The sequence below is a fragment of the Hyperolius riggenbachi genome, chromosome 9 (assembly GCF_040937935.1).
Source record: "Hyperolius riggenbachi isolate aHypRig1 chromosome 9, aHypRig1.pri, whole genome shotgun sequence".
NCBI classification, from domain to species: domain Eukaryota; kingdom Metazoa; phylum Chordata; class Amphibia; order Anura; family Hyperoliidae; genus Hyperolius; species Hyperolius riggenbachi.
Genome location: NC_090654.1, coordinates 22,686,082 through 22,701,206, shown reverse-complemented (window position 1 = coordinate 22,701,206; position 15,125 = coordinate 22,686,082). Strand labels below are relative to the sequence as shown.

At 44.2% G+C, this 15,125-nt stretch overlaps 1 protein-coding gene across 1 annotated transcript in view; it reads right to left on the bottom strand.

Annotated features, from left to right (window-relative positions):
• The window catches only part of MGAT3 (beta-1,4-mannosyl-glycoprotein 4-beta-N-acetylglucosaminyltransferase), a 93,040-nt gene that overhangs the window by 15,670 nt on the left and 62,245 nt on the right, over positions 1 to 15,125 (bottom strand). Inside the window, exon 2 of the mRNA XM_068251419.1 lies at positions 3,106 to 4,991. Within this exon, the coding sequence (XP_068107520.1) occupies positions 3,473 to 4,990 (1,518 nt within the window). The 5' untranslated portion in view covers position 4,991 and the 3' untranslated portion in view covers positions 3,106 to 3,472. The remainder of the gene's footprint in view (positions 1 to 3,105; positions 4,992 to 15,125) is intronic.

Below are 15,125 nucleotides of genomic sequence, written 5' to 3'. Positions count from 1 at the left end.
CAATCTAGCTTCAACTGTACACGAATTCTGAATGGTCTGGAATACGTTTTTTTTTACGCCCTTGTCTTGTTCAACCGCGGCCCACAGCACATCAGTTCCTGAGCCTATTTCTCTGGACAATTCTCCCAGTGCGGTTCGGGGGTCAGTCACAGTGTATTTGGTGAACCGGCATTGTTCATCACCGATTCTTCACAGTAACATAAAGGTAATTACCCTCAGTAATCACAGTCCATTTAATAATCATCAGTGTTCACTACAGACCGTTCCCAGGTCTCCTCCTCACACAGTGGCATGGGTCTGTTACCGTCACATACTACCTCTAGGTATACACACACACACCTCAGAGCGCACACACACACACCTCAGAGCGCACACACACCTCAGAGCGCACACACACCTCAGAGCGCACACACACCTCAGAGCACACACACACACCTCAGAGCGCACACACACCTCAGAGCGCACACACACCTCAGAGCGCACACACACCTCAGAGCGCACACACACCTCAGAGCGCACACACACCTCAGAGCGCACACACACCTCAGAGCGCACACACACCTCAGAGCGCACACACACACACCTCAGAGCGCACACACACACACCTCAGAGCGCACACACACACACCTCAGAGCGCACACACACCTCAGAGCGCACACACACCTCAGAGCGCACACACACCTCAGAGCGCACACACACCTCAGAGCGCACACACACCTCAGAGCGCACACACACCTCAGAGCGCACACACACCTCAGAGCGCACACACACCTCAGAGCGCACACACACCTCAGAGCGCACACACACCTCAGAGCGCACACACACACACACACACACACACACACACACACACACACACACACACACACCACCCTATTTTTGGCTTGGAATTATGTACTAACATGTTAAGGTTTCTCCAGGCACACTTTTTAGAGCGTAAATGATCACCGTGATGGTGTAGGAGGGAGTGAGAGGATAGCAGAGCTGGTACATTCAGACGGGCAAACTGAGCTACTGTCCAGGACTCTGGAGGGCTCACAAGTCAGAGCTTTGAGGAGGTCACAACAACTTTACAGTCACAACTGTATAAACCTTCTTGGAGGTATGACTCTTCTTTTGGATTTTAGGGTCTAGAAGCGGTACAAATTTTTTCATATGCTTTTAAACCCTAAAAAGCAGGAAAACATTATACCACAGGTAGATCTGCAGCAGCCTTACACAGGCTCACCTCCCCGGGACCCAGCACTGCAATTCTACCTCCTGTTCTCCGCGTGGCGCTGTAACCCTACGATGAGATCTGTCATCATGTGACAAATGGTGATCTTACCCAAGGGATGGAGAGCCTCTGAGGACTGGAAGAAGATGAGCAGAAAGCATCCAGATCCAGGGAGGTGAGTTATAAACATACACCTCCTGACAGTCATCCCGAGCCAGGATCGGGATTACCCCTTCCAGCATGTTTTTAACCCGAGCCTGGCTCAGGGTTCAAGAGGAACTTTAACGACCTATAGTAAGAATGCAGTACATTTTTCAGGATACCCACTTTTACGTTAAATATCATGGTTTCGGCATCAGAAACACTTCCTATATCTGTACATCGGTATATAGCCCCGTCTCCCCCACTGAGACTTAGGCTAGGCTGTTTATTATCCCCCCTCTCCATCATTTACATTCTGAAATTTAACGCAGGCAGGCGACATCCTTACTACTGGCAAAGTGCATCCTGCGGAATGTTGGCTTACTGTGTGTTTCGAAGTAGAAACCCCTAGTCTCCCAGAATGCACTGGGATGAGAAGGCTGAATAACTAAATACCCTAGGCTAAACACCACGGTTACATTAAAAAGTATTTCTGATGATGAAACTGGGAAAATTAAAAGTAAAATTTGGTATAATTTACAACATTCTACTATATGTCACTACAGTGCCTCTTTAAACCCCCCCCCCCCCCCCCCAAAAAAAAAAAAAACCCAGTACAAAAGCCAAGCACTGGGAACATTTTGAAGTCTGGAAGAAATTCAGGGACAGTTTTAGGAAATGTTGCCTTAAAGAGACACTGAAGCGAATACAAACATTATGAGATTATGATTTGTATGTGTAGTACAACTAAGAAATAAAACATTAAGATCAGATACATCAGTCTAATTGTTTCCAGTACAGGAAGAGTTAAGAAACTCCAGTTGTTATCTCTATACAAAAAAGCCATTAATCTCTACGACTTTCAAAGTGGTGGAGAGGGCTGTTATCTGACTTTTATTATCTCAACTGTTAGTTAACTATTTACTTTTCCTCTGGCAAAGGAGAGTTCATTACTTCACAGACTGCTCTGAAAGAATCATTTTGAATGCTGAGTGTTGTGTAATCTGCACATATTATAGAATGATGCAATGTTAGAAAAAACACTATATACCTGAAAATAAAAGTATGAGAATATTTTCTTTGCTGCTAATCTTCTAGTAATTATTCATAGTACACAACCAATTCATTATATCATATATTTTTTTTCGCTTCAGTGTCTCTTTAAGCGTGGGTCTACTTACATTTTAACACTGTATTTACAATAATGGTGACCCCCACAATCATTGATGAGCTCTGTGCCCTGGGGGAACTGCTCACCCTACCCCTAGGAAAGTACCGGCCCTGGGAAAAAGGACATACTTTGAAGGTGGAACATGGAGAGATACTGTAGAGAAAATTTTTGACAGCTGGCTCACCTCTAAGTGCAATTCAGTTTCTTTCAAGGAACTTGAGCTCAAAAATCATTGCTGAATTTTAGTCAAAGCTCAAAGTCTTTTTCCTTTGGAAAAAAAAACAAAACTATACATGGACCCGGAAGCACACCATCATACTCTCCAAAATGCAACACGACGACCCCTTACTTTGCAAAGTAGAGTGGGAATAACATTTCCCATGTTAAAAGGGACCACTGAAAAAAAAAAAAAAAGATATGTAAACATGCAATATTGCATAAACAGCTGCACTGACAAAACAAACGTTGTGTTGGAGTACGACTGTTCACATAGCGCTCGCTTGGTGGGTATTCGATTCCACCACCAATCTCCTGAGTATTCAAAGTCCCTCAACTACAACCTGAAAGGTTTACCAACCAGAGACTACAATGGAACCTTTCGGCCTGATTCACCCACGACAGAGGTTCTCATTTAGTCTTCTGTTGTTCATGTACTCACTCGTACATGAAGATTCCCATTTTGTTGAACATTTTAAAGACCCTTGACTGCATATTTGAAAAAAAAAGTAATAGGCAAGATGGACATTTCTCTCCGTGATGAATCAGGCCCATAATATCTCTCGGTAATCTCGGTTACCTTACTTTGTGGTTAGTGGCAAATCTCCTTTCCAGTCGAACCAATGAGGAAGCAAATTAGAAAACAAAAACTGAAACAAAAAGTGATATTCCCAAGCAGTTGTGGGTAACTGTACCGTATTCAGCATTATCTCTAGTCCTAAAACTCCTCAGCTATAAGGGTTCTTAGTTAAATACCCAAATCGTTGGGAGTTCTCCATAATAAATTTAGGAGCGTACATGTGCTCGTGAGGGTCAGCTGCTGGATACTCCTGTTTGGTCCCATCAAACCAACCCCCTGTTTTTATGAGCCACCGGATGTAGTTTAGGTCCTTCTTGTCTTCGTAGTCGCCCCACCTAGGGAAATCCCCATTTTGTGCAGAAATGAGTTTGAAATATATTCCTTCTGGGGGAAAACACCAAGAGCAGTGCCAACCAGCAAAATGTAGAGGGCTTCCTAAGGACCACTGGACCAATATGTGCCCCGTTTTGTTCTCATACTGCCGGAAGTTGGGCATGGTGTAGTATTCCCTCCGACGCAGGCGAATGCCGTCCGTCCCGTAGACGGAGTGCAGCATCCCGACGGTACAGGCGGAAATCACCTCCAGGGTCCCCGGCTGCTTCCAAAAGAAGCCGTAGAGCGACTTCCGCATGTGAAAAGCGATGGGCTCTGTCCACCCATCGTAGAGTTTAAGGAAGAGCACCCCTTCCCTGCTGGGAATCTCGTCGGCATCGTCTATGATGAAGAGATCATCGTCTTGCAAGTTGCGTAGCCGAGATATTCCATTGCGAGTCAGAAATGTCCTCAGATAGTCATCTGCTATCCACCCATCCTGTCTACCCCCCTCTGGGAAGTGGTTTAAGAAGACGTACACCACTTTAGATTTGACGTAATCAAACGTTCCGTTGAGGAGCATCTGACGGAATAAGAGGGGCCGGGCTTCTCCGTAGGCTGTAAAATTCGATTCACATATTAAGAAGACGTCCACGGCCCCCTGAAGTTCATGGAAACGTGCCTCTAGGAGGTCAAATTCATGGTTGATGTTTATAGCATTGATAACACGACGGGGTTTGAGACGCGGGGTTAACCGGTCCTTTGTAGGGAGGTTAGAGTGTTGAACAACAGTGGGAACCCCGCAACTGGGTCCATGCCAACCAGGCAAACACACGCACTCCACCCATTTCCTACGGCGTTGGCCTGGCTGTTGCTGCTGCTGCCTGGTGATGCTAGGTGTAAGTCTGCGCGGTGAGTTTTTCTCTGGTTTTTCAGAAGGTGGGCGGTCTAGTGACTTTGTTCCTGGCTTGAAGCATACACCGCCCGATTTAGTTCGTACGAAATACTCCGTCGTATCTTCTTGCAAAACGAACTCTTTTAGATGTAGCTCATCAGTGTTGAGACTTTCACCGTTTATGGAAGGTGGAGGCTTCGGCTGCTGGCCAAATACCTGAGGTGGGCGATAGTAGCCAGGCGTGCGCAGGACCTGGGCGCCATCATCCAGCCTTTCTGCATGTTGAGGTATCAAGGGCCGGGACTCCCAGAAGAATCCGGAAATGAAGTTGGGGCTCAGAGACACCAGTTCTCTGGACAGAGAAACATACGAAAGGGCCTTCAAGAAGTGCAGAACCGAGATGACGCACAGTCCAGCCATACAAAGCAGCAGGAACATCTTGTGCCACCTCATCTTCATCCTGCCAAAAGAAAACAAATAAAAAGCAATGTTAAAATCATGATACAAGCACAACTCATTCATTAGATGACTAAAGCTTGCTATACACATTGATTTTTTTTTCTGTACAATCCCTGGAAGATTTGATCACTTTCTTAAATTCTGCTGGTCAGCTACTGTGCTTTTGTGTTTTCTGTGCGTTTGCGGTTTTTTCCCCACACATGCGTTTTTCTTGCGTTTGCGGTTCGCATATATAAATCGCATATACTTTTCATATGCGTTATTTTATGCAAATCACTAGTAAGTCAACAGGAAGAAGAAGAAAAAAAAAATCCCCCCAAAAAAACCGCATATAAAAACGCACGCAAAAGCGCACTGAAATGCAATACCTCTGCGTCACCATTGACTTTCCTTATGTGCGTTTTTGAAAAATCTGCAATGTGCGGGTTTTTTTTTTTTAAAACGCTGGTTTTGTTGCATAACGCAAGCATATGCGTTTTTTTTTCCATGTTGCCCATCGACTTGCATTATGTGCGTTTTTCCGCAATGCCAGCGTTTCTGCCTAGTGTGTTCCCTGCCCGAAGGCTGCACGCTACGCTCGCACTTGCAGCGTAGCTTGCCTTCCTTAGTGACGAGTGTTGCTTACATAGCAACGCGCTTTAAATGCCGGCCGCTGCTTTGAGGCCGAGTGCACACATAGCAGAAACGCTAGCGTTGCGGAAACCGCTAATGGAAGTCTATGGGCCATAGGAAAAAAAAAAAACCACATAAAAACGTATACGTTTTCTATGCGTTTTTAAAAACGCTGGTTTTGTTGCATATTATGCAGGAACGCTGCCAAAATGCACATAATGAAAGTCTATGGTGATGCAGATACATAGCGTTTTAATGCGTTTTTCCCCCCAAAATAATTTTATTTGGCTGTATGTCCGCTTTCACATGATTTGCATAAATGAAAATATAAAAACGCATGGAAAACGCATATGCGTTTTGTATATGCGAACCGAAAACGCATTTAAACACACGCAAAACGCATGAAAAACGCCTCACAAACGCACCAAAAACCCAGTAAGGGCTGGTTCACACGGGCTTCTGCTGAGCTTTTGCTCAGCGTCTCGTTAAAACGCTGTTTTTTTTTTTTTTTACAAGAATGCCAGCGTTTAACAGCTAAGCTTTTAGCAGCTTTTGAAGGCTTTTAATGGCTTTCAGGAGAGTGTTGTGTTTTCTGGGCTTTTGCAGGAAGTATAGGGAAAGGCTGGGCTTTTATGGGCTTTCATTGGCTTTTAGTAGCTTTCAGTAGCTTTTGCTGGCTTTCAAACGCCTTCTAGAAGCTGCATGTTGCTTTTCAGATGAGACGCTGGAATCAACTGCCAGCCTTTCATGAAAGCCTGCAAAAGCTTGTACTAAACGCTTCCATTCACTGGCATGGGACAGCGGTAGATCCCTAAAAACGTTACTTTTAAAACGCTACGTTTAATGCCAGCAAAACGTCCGCGTGAACCAGCCCTAAAAAACGCACACAACATTAACATGAAACGCAGACTCTCACGCTAGGTCATATGTGAACCCAGCCTGAAGCATCGCGACGACGATAAATCACTAGAGTGGCCGCCGCTATGTTAATTAATAGAGTTGCTATGTAATTAACATAGTAACCATGTTAATTAACTAAGTTAAATAACATAGTAACGGCCGCTCCAGTGAAGTATTGCGGTCGCGATACTTCAAAGCATCGACCACAACAATGCTTGCAGTTTGATTGGTGCTTGATAAGCTTCTACTGAAATCTATAATGACTATAGATCAGGGGTAAGGAACCTATGGATCAGGAGCAGATGTGGATCTTTTGATGGCTGCATCTGGCTTACAGACAAATCACTAGGGGTTGATTCACTAAACTATACTGCTCAAGCAGCACAGCTCAGTGTGGCAGCGCAAGTAACATTTTCAAAGTAGGCACGCTACTGCTGTAGCATGCACTACTAACTTACTCGCGCTACCCCAAAAATAACGGCTGCTCCAATTGTCCCACTCTTGACACTGTCAGGTCCAGTGACTTTGTAAGACGAGATCCCAGCACTTTGATTGGCCCCATAGGCTGCCGGTCACTTGACAGGCAGCCTATTGGGCCAAAGTGCAGGGATCTCATCCTACAAAGTGAATCAACCGCCGAGTCAGCTAGCTAATTGTACAAGCTGTTAGGCCTGGTGCACACCAAAAAACGCTAGCAGATCCGCAAAATGCTAGCAGATTTTGAAACGCTTTTTGTTATTTTTCTGTAGCGTTTCAGCTAGCATTTTGCGGTTTTGTGAAGCGTTTTTGGTGTAGTAGATTTCATGTATTGTTACAGTAAAGCTGTTACTGAACAGCTACTGTAACAAAAAACGCCTGGCAAACCGCTCTGAAGTGCCGTTTTTAAGAGCTGTTTGCGTTTTTCCTATACTTAACATTGAGGCAGAAACGCCTCCGCAATCCAAAAAATGCCTCACCCCGGGAGTATGCGTTTCTGCAAAACGCCTCCCGCTCTCGTGTGCACCAGCCCATTGAAATACATTGACCAAGCGGATCAGCACCTGCAAGCGGATCGCAAACCGCAGCCGAAACGCTCTGGTGTGCACTAGACCTCAGTCGGTATTTCTACTGTCTGGCTCTCGGAAATTGCTGATGTTGCTGAAACCCAAGAGAAGTTGAAGACATGTCTGACACTTCCGATGTCCGGCGGATCAACTGTATACACATCACCATGGCAACAGGGACGTGAGCCCTCTGCTGTCCCAGTTTGAAACATATTGTATGGCTCTCACGGAATTACATTTTAAAATATGTGGAGTTTATGGCTCTCTCAGCCAAAAAAGGTTCCCAACCCCTGCTATAGGGTCCTTACACACGGCAAATTAAAGACCGCCTCTGCCAATAATCCAGTGTGCGCACAGCAGCCCCCAATTCCCAGCCCGTCCAGCGATCCGGCAGGCAGATTAACTCAGCTGAGCGACAGCTACTATCTTTGGTCTTGCTGCTGGCCCATGACATCACATCTGTGCACTCCAACGGCCCTTTGCCCCTCCCCTGCATTGCAACAGAACACATCATCAGTATGCGTCTGTACAGCATTGGCCCTGTGATGTTGCGCAAGGGATCGGATCCTGAGCGTATGTATGTGTGTGAAGGGAAAGAACTGATCACTATCCAACTGATTTACAGTCTGGTAGGGATTTAATTGTTTGGCATATCTGGTCATAATTGGCTCGTGTATGGCCAGCCTAACATTCAGCTTTTCACTGAGCTGTGCAAGGTCGATCCTGTATTACCACGCAAAGCTACAATCTAATCTGTCAAGGTTCATGGGCGTTCGAGAAGGCAGTATGTTACACTTTATAATTCTACTGCAAATTATAAAAAGCAAGCAAGAAAACAAATATCTAGCCCTGGAACACTGGAGTTCAGATTAAAGGGGAACTGAAGTAACAGTTATATGGAAGCTGCCATATTTATTTCCTTTCAAACAATACCAATTGCCTGGCCTGCTGGTCTATTTGGCTGCAGTAGTGTCAGAATCACACCCGAAACAAGCATGCAGCTAATCTTGTCAGATCTGACAATAATGTCAGAAACCCCTGATCTGCTGCATGCTTGTTCAGGGGCTATGGCTAAAAGTAATAGAGGCAGAGGATCAGCAGGAGAGCCAGGCAACTTGTATTGCTTAAATGGAAATAAATATGGCAGCCTCCATATCACTCTCGCTTCAGTTGTCCTTTAAAGAGAATCTGTATTGTTAAAAATCGCACAAAAGTAAACATACCAGTGCGTTAGGGGACATCTATTATTACCCTCTGTCACAATTTCGCCGCTCCCCGCCGCATTAAAAGTGGTTAAAAACAGTTTTAAAAAGTTTGTTTATAAACAAACAAAATGGCCACCAAAACAGGAAGTAGGTTGATGTACAGTATGTCCACACATAGAAAATACATCCATACACAAGCAGGCTGTATACACCCTTCCTTTTGTATCTCAAGAGATCATTGTGTGTTTCTTTCCCCCTGCATCTCTCATGCACTGAAGTTTCAGGCTGCTCGTTTCTTCCTGCAAACAGCTTTGCCCTTGTCTGTAATTCCTCAGTATGTGAAAGCCCAGCCAGCTCAGAGGACGATTTATCCAGCTTATAAAAGATAAGAGAAGAGAGAAGCTGCCCTAATCTAAATAATACACAGGCAGTGTGCATAGAGGGGCCTGGAGGGGGGAGTTCATAGCAGAACCACAACACTGAAGAACTTGGCAGCCTTCCAGACACAGGCTGACAAGTCTGACAAGAGAGAGATACGTTGATTTATTACAGAGACTGTGATAGTAGAAAGTGCTGCAGTAAGCCAGAACACATTAGAATAGCTTTTGGAACTTGTAGGATGATAAAAAACAGGATGCAATTTTTGTTACGGAGTCTCTTTAAGGCCACTTTCATACAGGCGGTGAATTTTCCGGCTGTCAGCTGCTCTCCTGCATTGGCTGGGTGCTTCCTAGGTGCTCAGTACCAGTGCTGCACAGACTCCCCCCCCCCCCCCCCCCCTCCACAGAGTCGCATATTAATGCGGCCACAGCCATGCTCAGACGCAATATGCAGCGGTCATCTGCCGCTGGGTAACACCACCAAGTGCTGACGTGATATTACAAACGGTGCCATTCGGGTGCATTTTAACCTCCACAGCGGGATCCCCGAGTCAGGCTCTGGGTGGGAAATAAGCAGACAGGAGCGGTAATACCGAACCAGAGTGCAGCGGGCGTTTTAACTCACTTCCCCCTGGATCCAGACGCTGGCAGCCATTCTCCTTCCTGTCTTCGCAACTACTGCATCCCCCTGGTGAGATCACTGCCTGTTATGACGACAGCCGGCGATCTCACTACAGGGTTACAGCGCCACCTGGAATATGGAGGGAGAATTGCAGTGCTGGATCCCAGGGAGGCGAGTAAATTCTGGGTTGCTGCAGATATCTCTGCGGTGTCTTTTTTTTCTTGTTTTTAGTGTTTAAAAGCATGCAAAAAAAAAAAAAAAAATTGTATCATTCACACTATGAGCGTTTCCATTTTTTTAAGCGCTGGCGATTTTAGAAATCGCCCTAATAGCGTTTGTGCAATGTTTTTCTATGAGAGTGTTTACATCTGCGCCCTCCACGTATTATTATTATTATTAAGTATTTATATAGCGCCGACATATTACGCAGTGCTGTACAGTGTATGTAACATTATATATATATATATATATATATATATATATATATATATATTTTTGTCTTGTCACTAACTGTCCCTCAAAGGAGCTCACAATCTAATCCCTACCATTGCCATATGTCTATATTATGTAGTGTAAGTACTGTAGTCTAGGGCCAATTTTTAGGGGGAGCCAATTAACTTATCTGTATGTTTTGGGAATGTGGGAGGAAACTGGAGTGCCCGGAGGAAACCCACGCAGACACGGAGAGAACATACAAACTCTTTGCAGATAGTGCCCTGGCTGGGATTCGAACCAGGGACCCACCGCTGCAAGGCGAGAGAGCTAACCACTACGCCACCATGCTGCAGCCGCCAGAGAGACACGTAAAGAGCGCACTTCCTCTTACGCAAACTGGAGGAAGATACGGGACCCGGTAGGCAGCAGTGGAGGACGGCGGCGTGGAAGAGATCCGTGTGTATGGGGCTGGAGGAAGCTCCAGGTATGTATAAAAATGTTTTGTTTTCCCCGTCTCTGGTACACTTTTTATTTTTTTTTGTAACACTATTTTTATTGTTTGAATTTAAAGAATAGCTTAGGATCACATCATCCATCTATCGTAGTCATTCAAATACAATACATCCAGTATAAATTCAGGTAAGGCAATAATAAGTAACTTTTGGTTCGTTTGACAAATATCAACTTGGGTAAACAGGATGATGTCATAGATATATCAACATTAACAATAACATTATCTTCAGTCTAATATATTAGACTCTGGTAGGTTCCCTTTTATGGATGTGGAATAGGACTTCATATGCCTATCATATAATTTTACTATAGTTTAGAAAAGTGGGAAACATAAACCTATAGGGGGGGGGGGGGGGAAGTTGTAAGTCACAGTGGTCAGATAGTCACCTAGGTCGGCTAGTGAAGATCAACGGGGGTGAGAAGGGTCTTAAAGTTGTATGTATAGTAGAAGAAAGGCATATCTTTCAGGGGGGCATATTGTCTGGAGAAAACTGGATCCATGGGTCCCATGTCTTATAAAATTTTGTCTCTGTGTCCCTAAGGGAAGCCGTTAGCTGTTCCATGGATTTGGTCCAGTTGATTTTAATTTTAATATCAGAAGTAGTGGGCGGGGCTATCCTTTTCCAGGCTGATGTTATCGAGAGTCTAGTTGCTGTTAGTATATGGGAGATCAGGCGCATTGTGTTTTTGGGTGTTCCAGGTAAAGATTTACCAAGTAACATAGTAAGTGGGTCCAAAGGTATTGGGATACTTGTGGCTTTTAGGATTAAATTTTGGACTTCCGTCCATAGGGGTGAGATCAATGGGCAAGACCAGAGAATGTGTTCTAGAGTGCCTTTTTGGCCACAGCCTCGCCAGCAGTTGTCAGAAGCTCCAGGGTAGATCCGTGCTAAAACTTCCGGTGTTAAGTACCAATGAAATAGTATTTTATAAATGTTTTCTTTAATTTGTGTACACATAGAGGTATGTCGGGCATTTTCCCAGATATCCGTCCAGTCATCAATGGAAATAGTAGTAGATAGGGCCTGCTCCCATTTCCTCATGTATAGATGAGATGGTACAAGCTCCCCAGATTTACTTTGAAGAAGGAGATATATTTGGGAAATTAGGCCCTTTTGGTGTCCTTTATGGAGGCATAAACGTTCGAAGGGAGTAGAGGAGGGAAGAGTGAGGGTATGACGTGTGTAGGAGCGAAGGAAATGTGTGATTTGGTTGTAGTCCATAGTGAGTTGTGGGGTAAAGGAGATTTTTTCCTCTAGCGCAGATCTAGAGATAATTTTACCTGTAGCAAAGTCTGTCCAGTTTCCTAAGTTGAAATACCCAAGGTTATACCATCTTGACATAAAGGCTTTGGATAATCCTGGTGGGAAGGATGGGTTGCCCAGTATTGGGAGCAGAGGAGAGGGAGAGGACTTCAGTTTTGCTAGGGAGACTATTGATTTCCAGATCCGAATAGTAAATGTTATTGTTGGGAGAAAATTAGCAGATGCTATCTTAGGGGGGGTATCTGACCAGATGAGAGAAGCTAGGGACATTGGGAGAATGTCAGTAGCTTCAATTAGACCCCATTTAGTATATACTCTAAAGTTAGACCATTCTGTCAGTTGTCTAAGGTGAGAGGCCTGGTAATAAGATTTCAAATTAGGTAGTCCTAGGCCTCCCTGTTCTCTCAGTGATACCAGGACTGATCTAGACACTCTAGGCCTCTTATGATTCCATACAAATTTCGAAAATTCTGATTGTAGTTTAGACAGCTGAGAAGAAGGGACTTGGACAGGTAGGGTTTCAAATAAGTAGAGTAGTCGGGGTAATATGTTCATTTTTAATGAGTATATTCTCCCGATCCAGGAAATTTTATACGCAGTCCACTTGTGGAGGTCTTGTAGGATCTTTTGTATTAGTGACGGGAAGTTATGCTTATAAATTGTAGAGTAAGAAGTTGAAAGGTTGATTCCTAAGTATTTCAGGGTGTGGGTTCTCCAACGATATGGATAGAATGATTTTAGTGAGTCTAATAGCTGGGGGGAGATTTTGATTGGTAAAGCTTCGGTTTTGTCCTGATTGAGCTTAAAGCCGGATAAATATTCATATTCTGCTATTGTAGAGTGAAGGGCTGGTAATGAAATCAGGGGGTTAGTTATGGAAAGTAATATATCGTCCGCGAATAACGAGATTGTATACTCGTGGGTACCTTGTTGAACACCGCTAATGTCTGGGTTGAGTCGTATAGCTGAGGCTAGTGGTTCGATACTGATAGCAAAGAGGAGGGGGGACAGGGGACACCCCTGCCTAGTGCCATTGTGTATCTTGAAGGGATGTGGGGGATCAGATGGTAGTTTAACTGTTGAAGAAGGGGAAGAGTACAAAAACTGAAGTAGTGTAATAAAAGAGCCCCCAAAACCTTGGTGTTGGAGTACCCGAAATAGAAAGGGCCAGGAAAGTCTGTCGAAGGCCTTCTCTGCATCCAAACTTAGGAGCAGAGAAGGCCTCCCACTTCTATTCATAATTGAGATGAGATCTATTGCTCTCCTAGTATTATCGCCGGCCTGTCGTCCTGAAATGAACCCCACTTGATCATTATTGATTAGTAATGGTAGGATAGTATTTAAGCGGTTGGAGAGAGTTTTGGTGATTATTTTCAGATCGGAGTTTAGGAGCGAGATGGGTCTATAACTTTGGGGTAGTTGGGGGTCTTTTCCCTCTTTAGGGATAACTGTTATTAGAGAAGCCAAGAGGGATAAAGGAGGGGTTTCGCCGTTCATAATCTTATTAGTTAGTATGCATAGAGGTGGTAGGAGGATATCTTTAAACGCTTTGTAGTATGAGTATGGTAATCCATCTGGACCAGGGGATTTGGAAGAGGGCAGGTGTTTAAGAACCTCAGCCAATTCTGTGATTGTAACTGGGGAGTTAAGTAGTTTACGGTGTTCTTCTGAAAGTTTTGGTAGTTTGAGAGAGGATAGGAAAGAGTCCACTTTAGTTAAGTAAGTAGGGTCTATGGAGTGGTCTGGAAGGTTATATAATTGTTCATAATATTCGGAAAAGATCTGTGAGATCTTTTGGGGATCGTAGTGTGTGGTTCCATTCGGGTCTTTCATCGAATATATAGTTTGTTGGGAGTTTTTAGGGTTTAGTTTACGGGCTAATATAGTATGGGGTTTGTTACCTCGTTCAAAAAATAGTTGCCTGGTCCATCTAAGGCTTTTTTCTAGTTTAGTAATCTGAAGCGAGCGGATATCTTGTTTAAGTTGTTGTACTTTATGGAAGTGATCTTGTGTAGGGTAGTTTTTGTAATGTGCCTGGGCATGGGCTAGAGCTGCTTGTAGGGAAAGTAGTTTTTGAGATGATAGTTTTTTCCGTCTTGAGCTCTCTGTTATAAAAAGTCCCCTAATAAAAGCCTTATGGGCCTCCCATACCACCCCATATGAGGATACTGAGTCCGTATTAAGGAGGAAGAATGATCGCAGCTCTTCTGTAAGTCCGGGTAGCAAGGATTTATCGCGTAATAAGGTTTCATTTAATCTCCAGTGCAAAGGTTTATGTGGAGTATGTAACCAGTCAAGGGTCATACTCACACTTTGGTGATCTGACCAAGCCATTGGTTTAATTTCCGATTGTAAGAGTGAAGGGAGTAAGTTGGAGTTGGAGAAAAAGTAATCCAAACGGGAATGAGAGGCGTGTGGCGGAGAAAAAAAGGTGTATTCTTTCAGTGTAGGATTACAGATTCTCCAGAGATCCAACAGTTTGTATTTTCTCATTAGCACCCTAAAGTTACGAGAGTTGCGATCATGGTTAGCTGCCGTGGCAGAGTGTTGTATGGGACTTCTATCCATACTGGAGGAGAAAGCTAAATTGAAGTCGCCTCCTAGCAGGAGAGTGCCGATACTTATCTTATGTAGTTTAGTGAGGAAAGAGGAAAGGAAGGTGGTCTGTTGTGAGTTTGGGATATATATGTTAGCTAGGGTGATAGGTTTTCCCGCTAAATTGCCTATCAGGATGAGATAGTGTCCTTTGGGGTCTTGTATTGTCTTGGTAATTTGAAGGGGGAGACCCTTTTTACAAAGGATAGCAACCCCTGCTCGTTTTGTGGTGCTTGAGGCTGTGTATAACTCTGGATAGGATTTGTCACCCAGTCTAGACGTATCCGAAGAGCGGAAGTGAGTCTCCTGTAGCATGGCAATATCTATATCCAGTTTTTTAAGGTCATGTAGCAGGGAAAACCTTTTCTGGGGAGAATTAAGACCCTTTGTATTTAATGTAAGTAGCTTAACCATTATCCAATATGTGGAAGTTAACCTTTACTTCAACTAGAGCTGAACACTGTGACTCATAGGGAAAAGGGAAAAACATATCAGCATTCACAAATAAACTAACAACATTTATAAACCATATTAAGCCACTGTGTGAAATGTGGCCACAGATGAG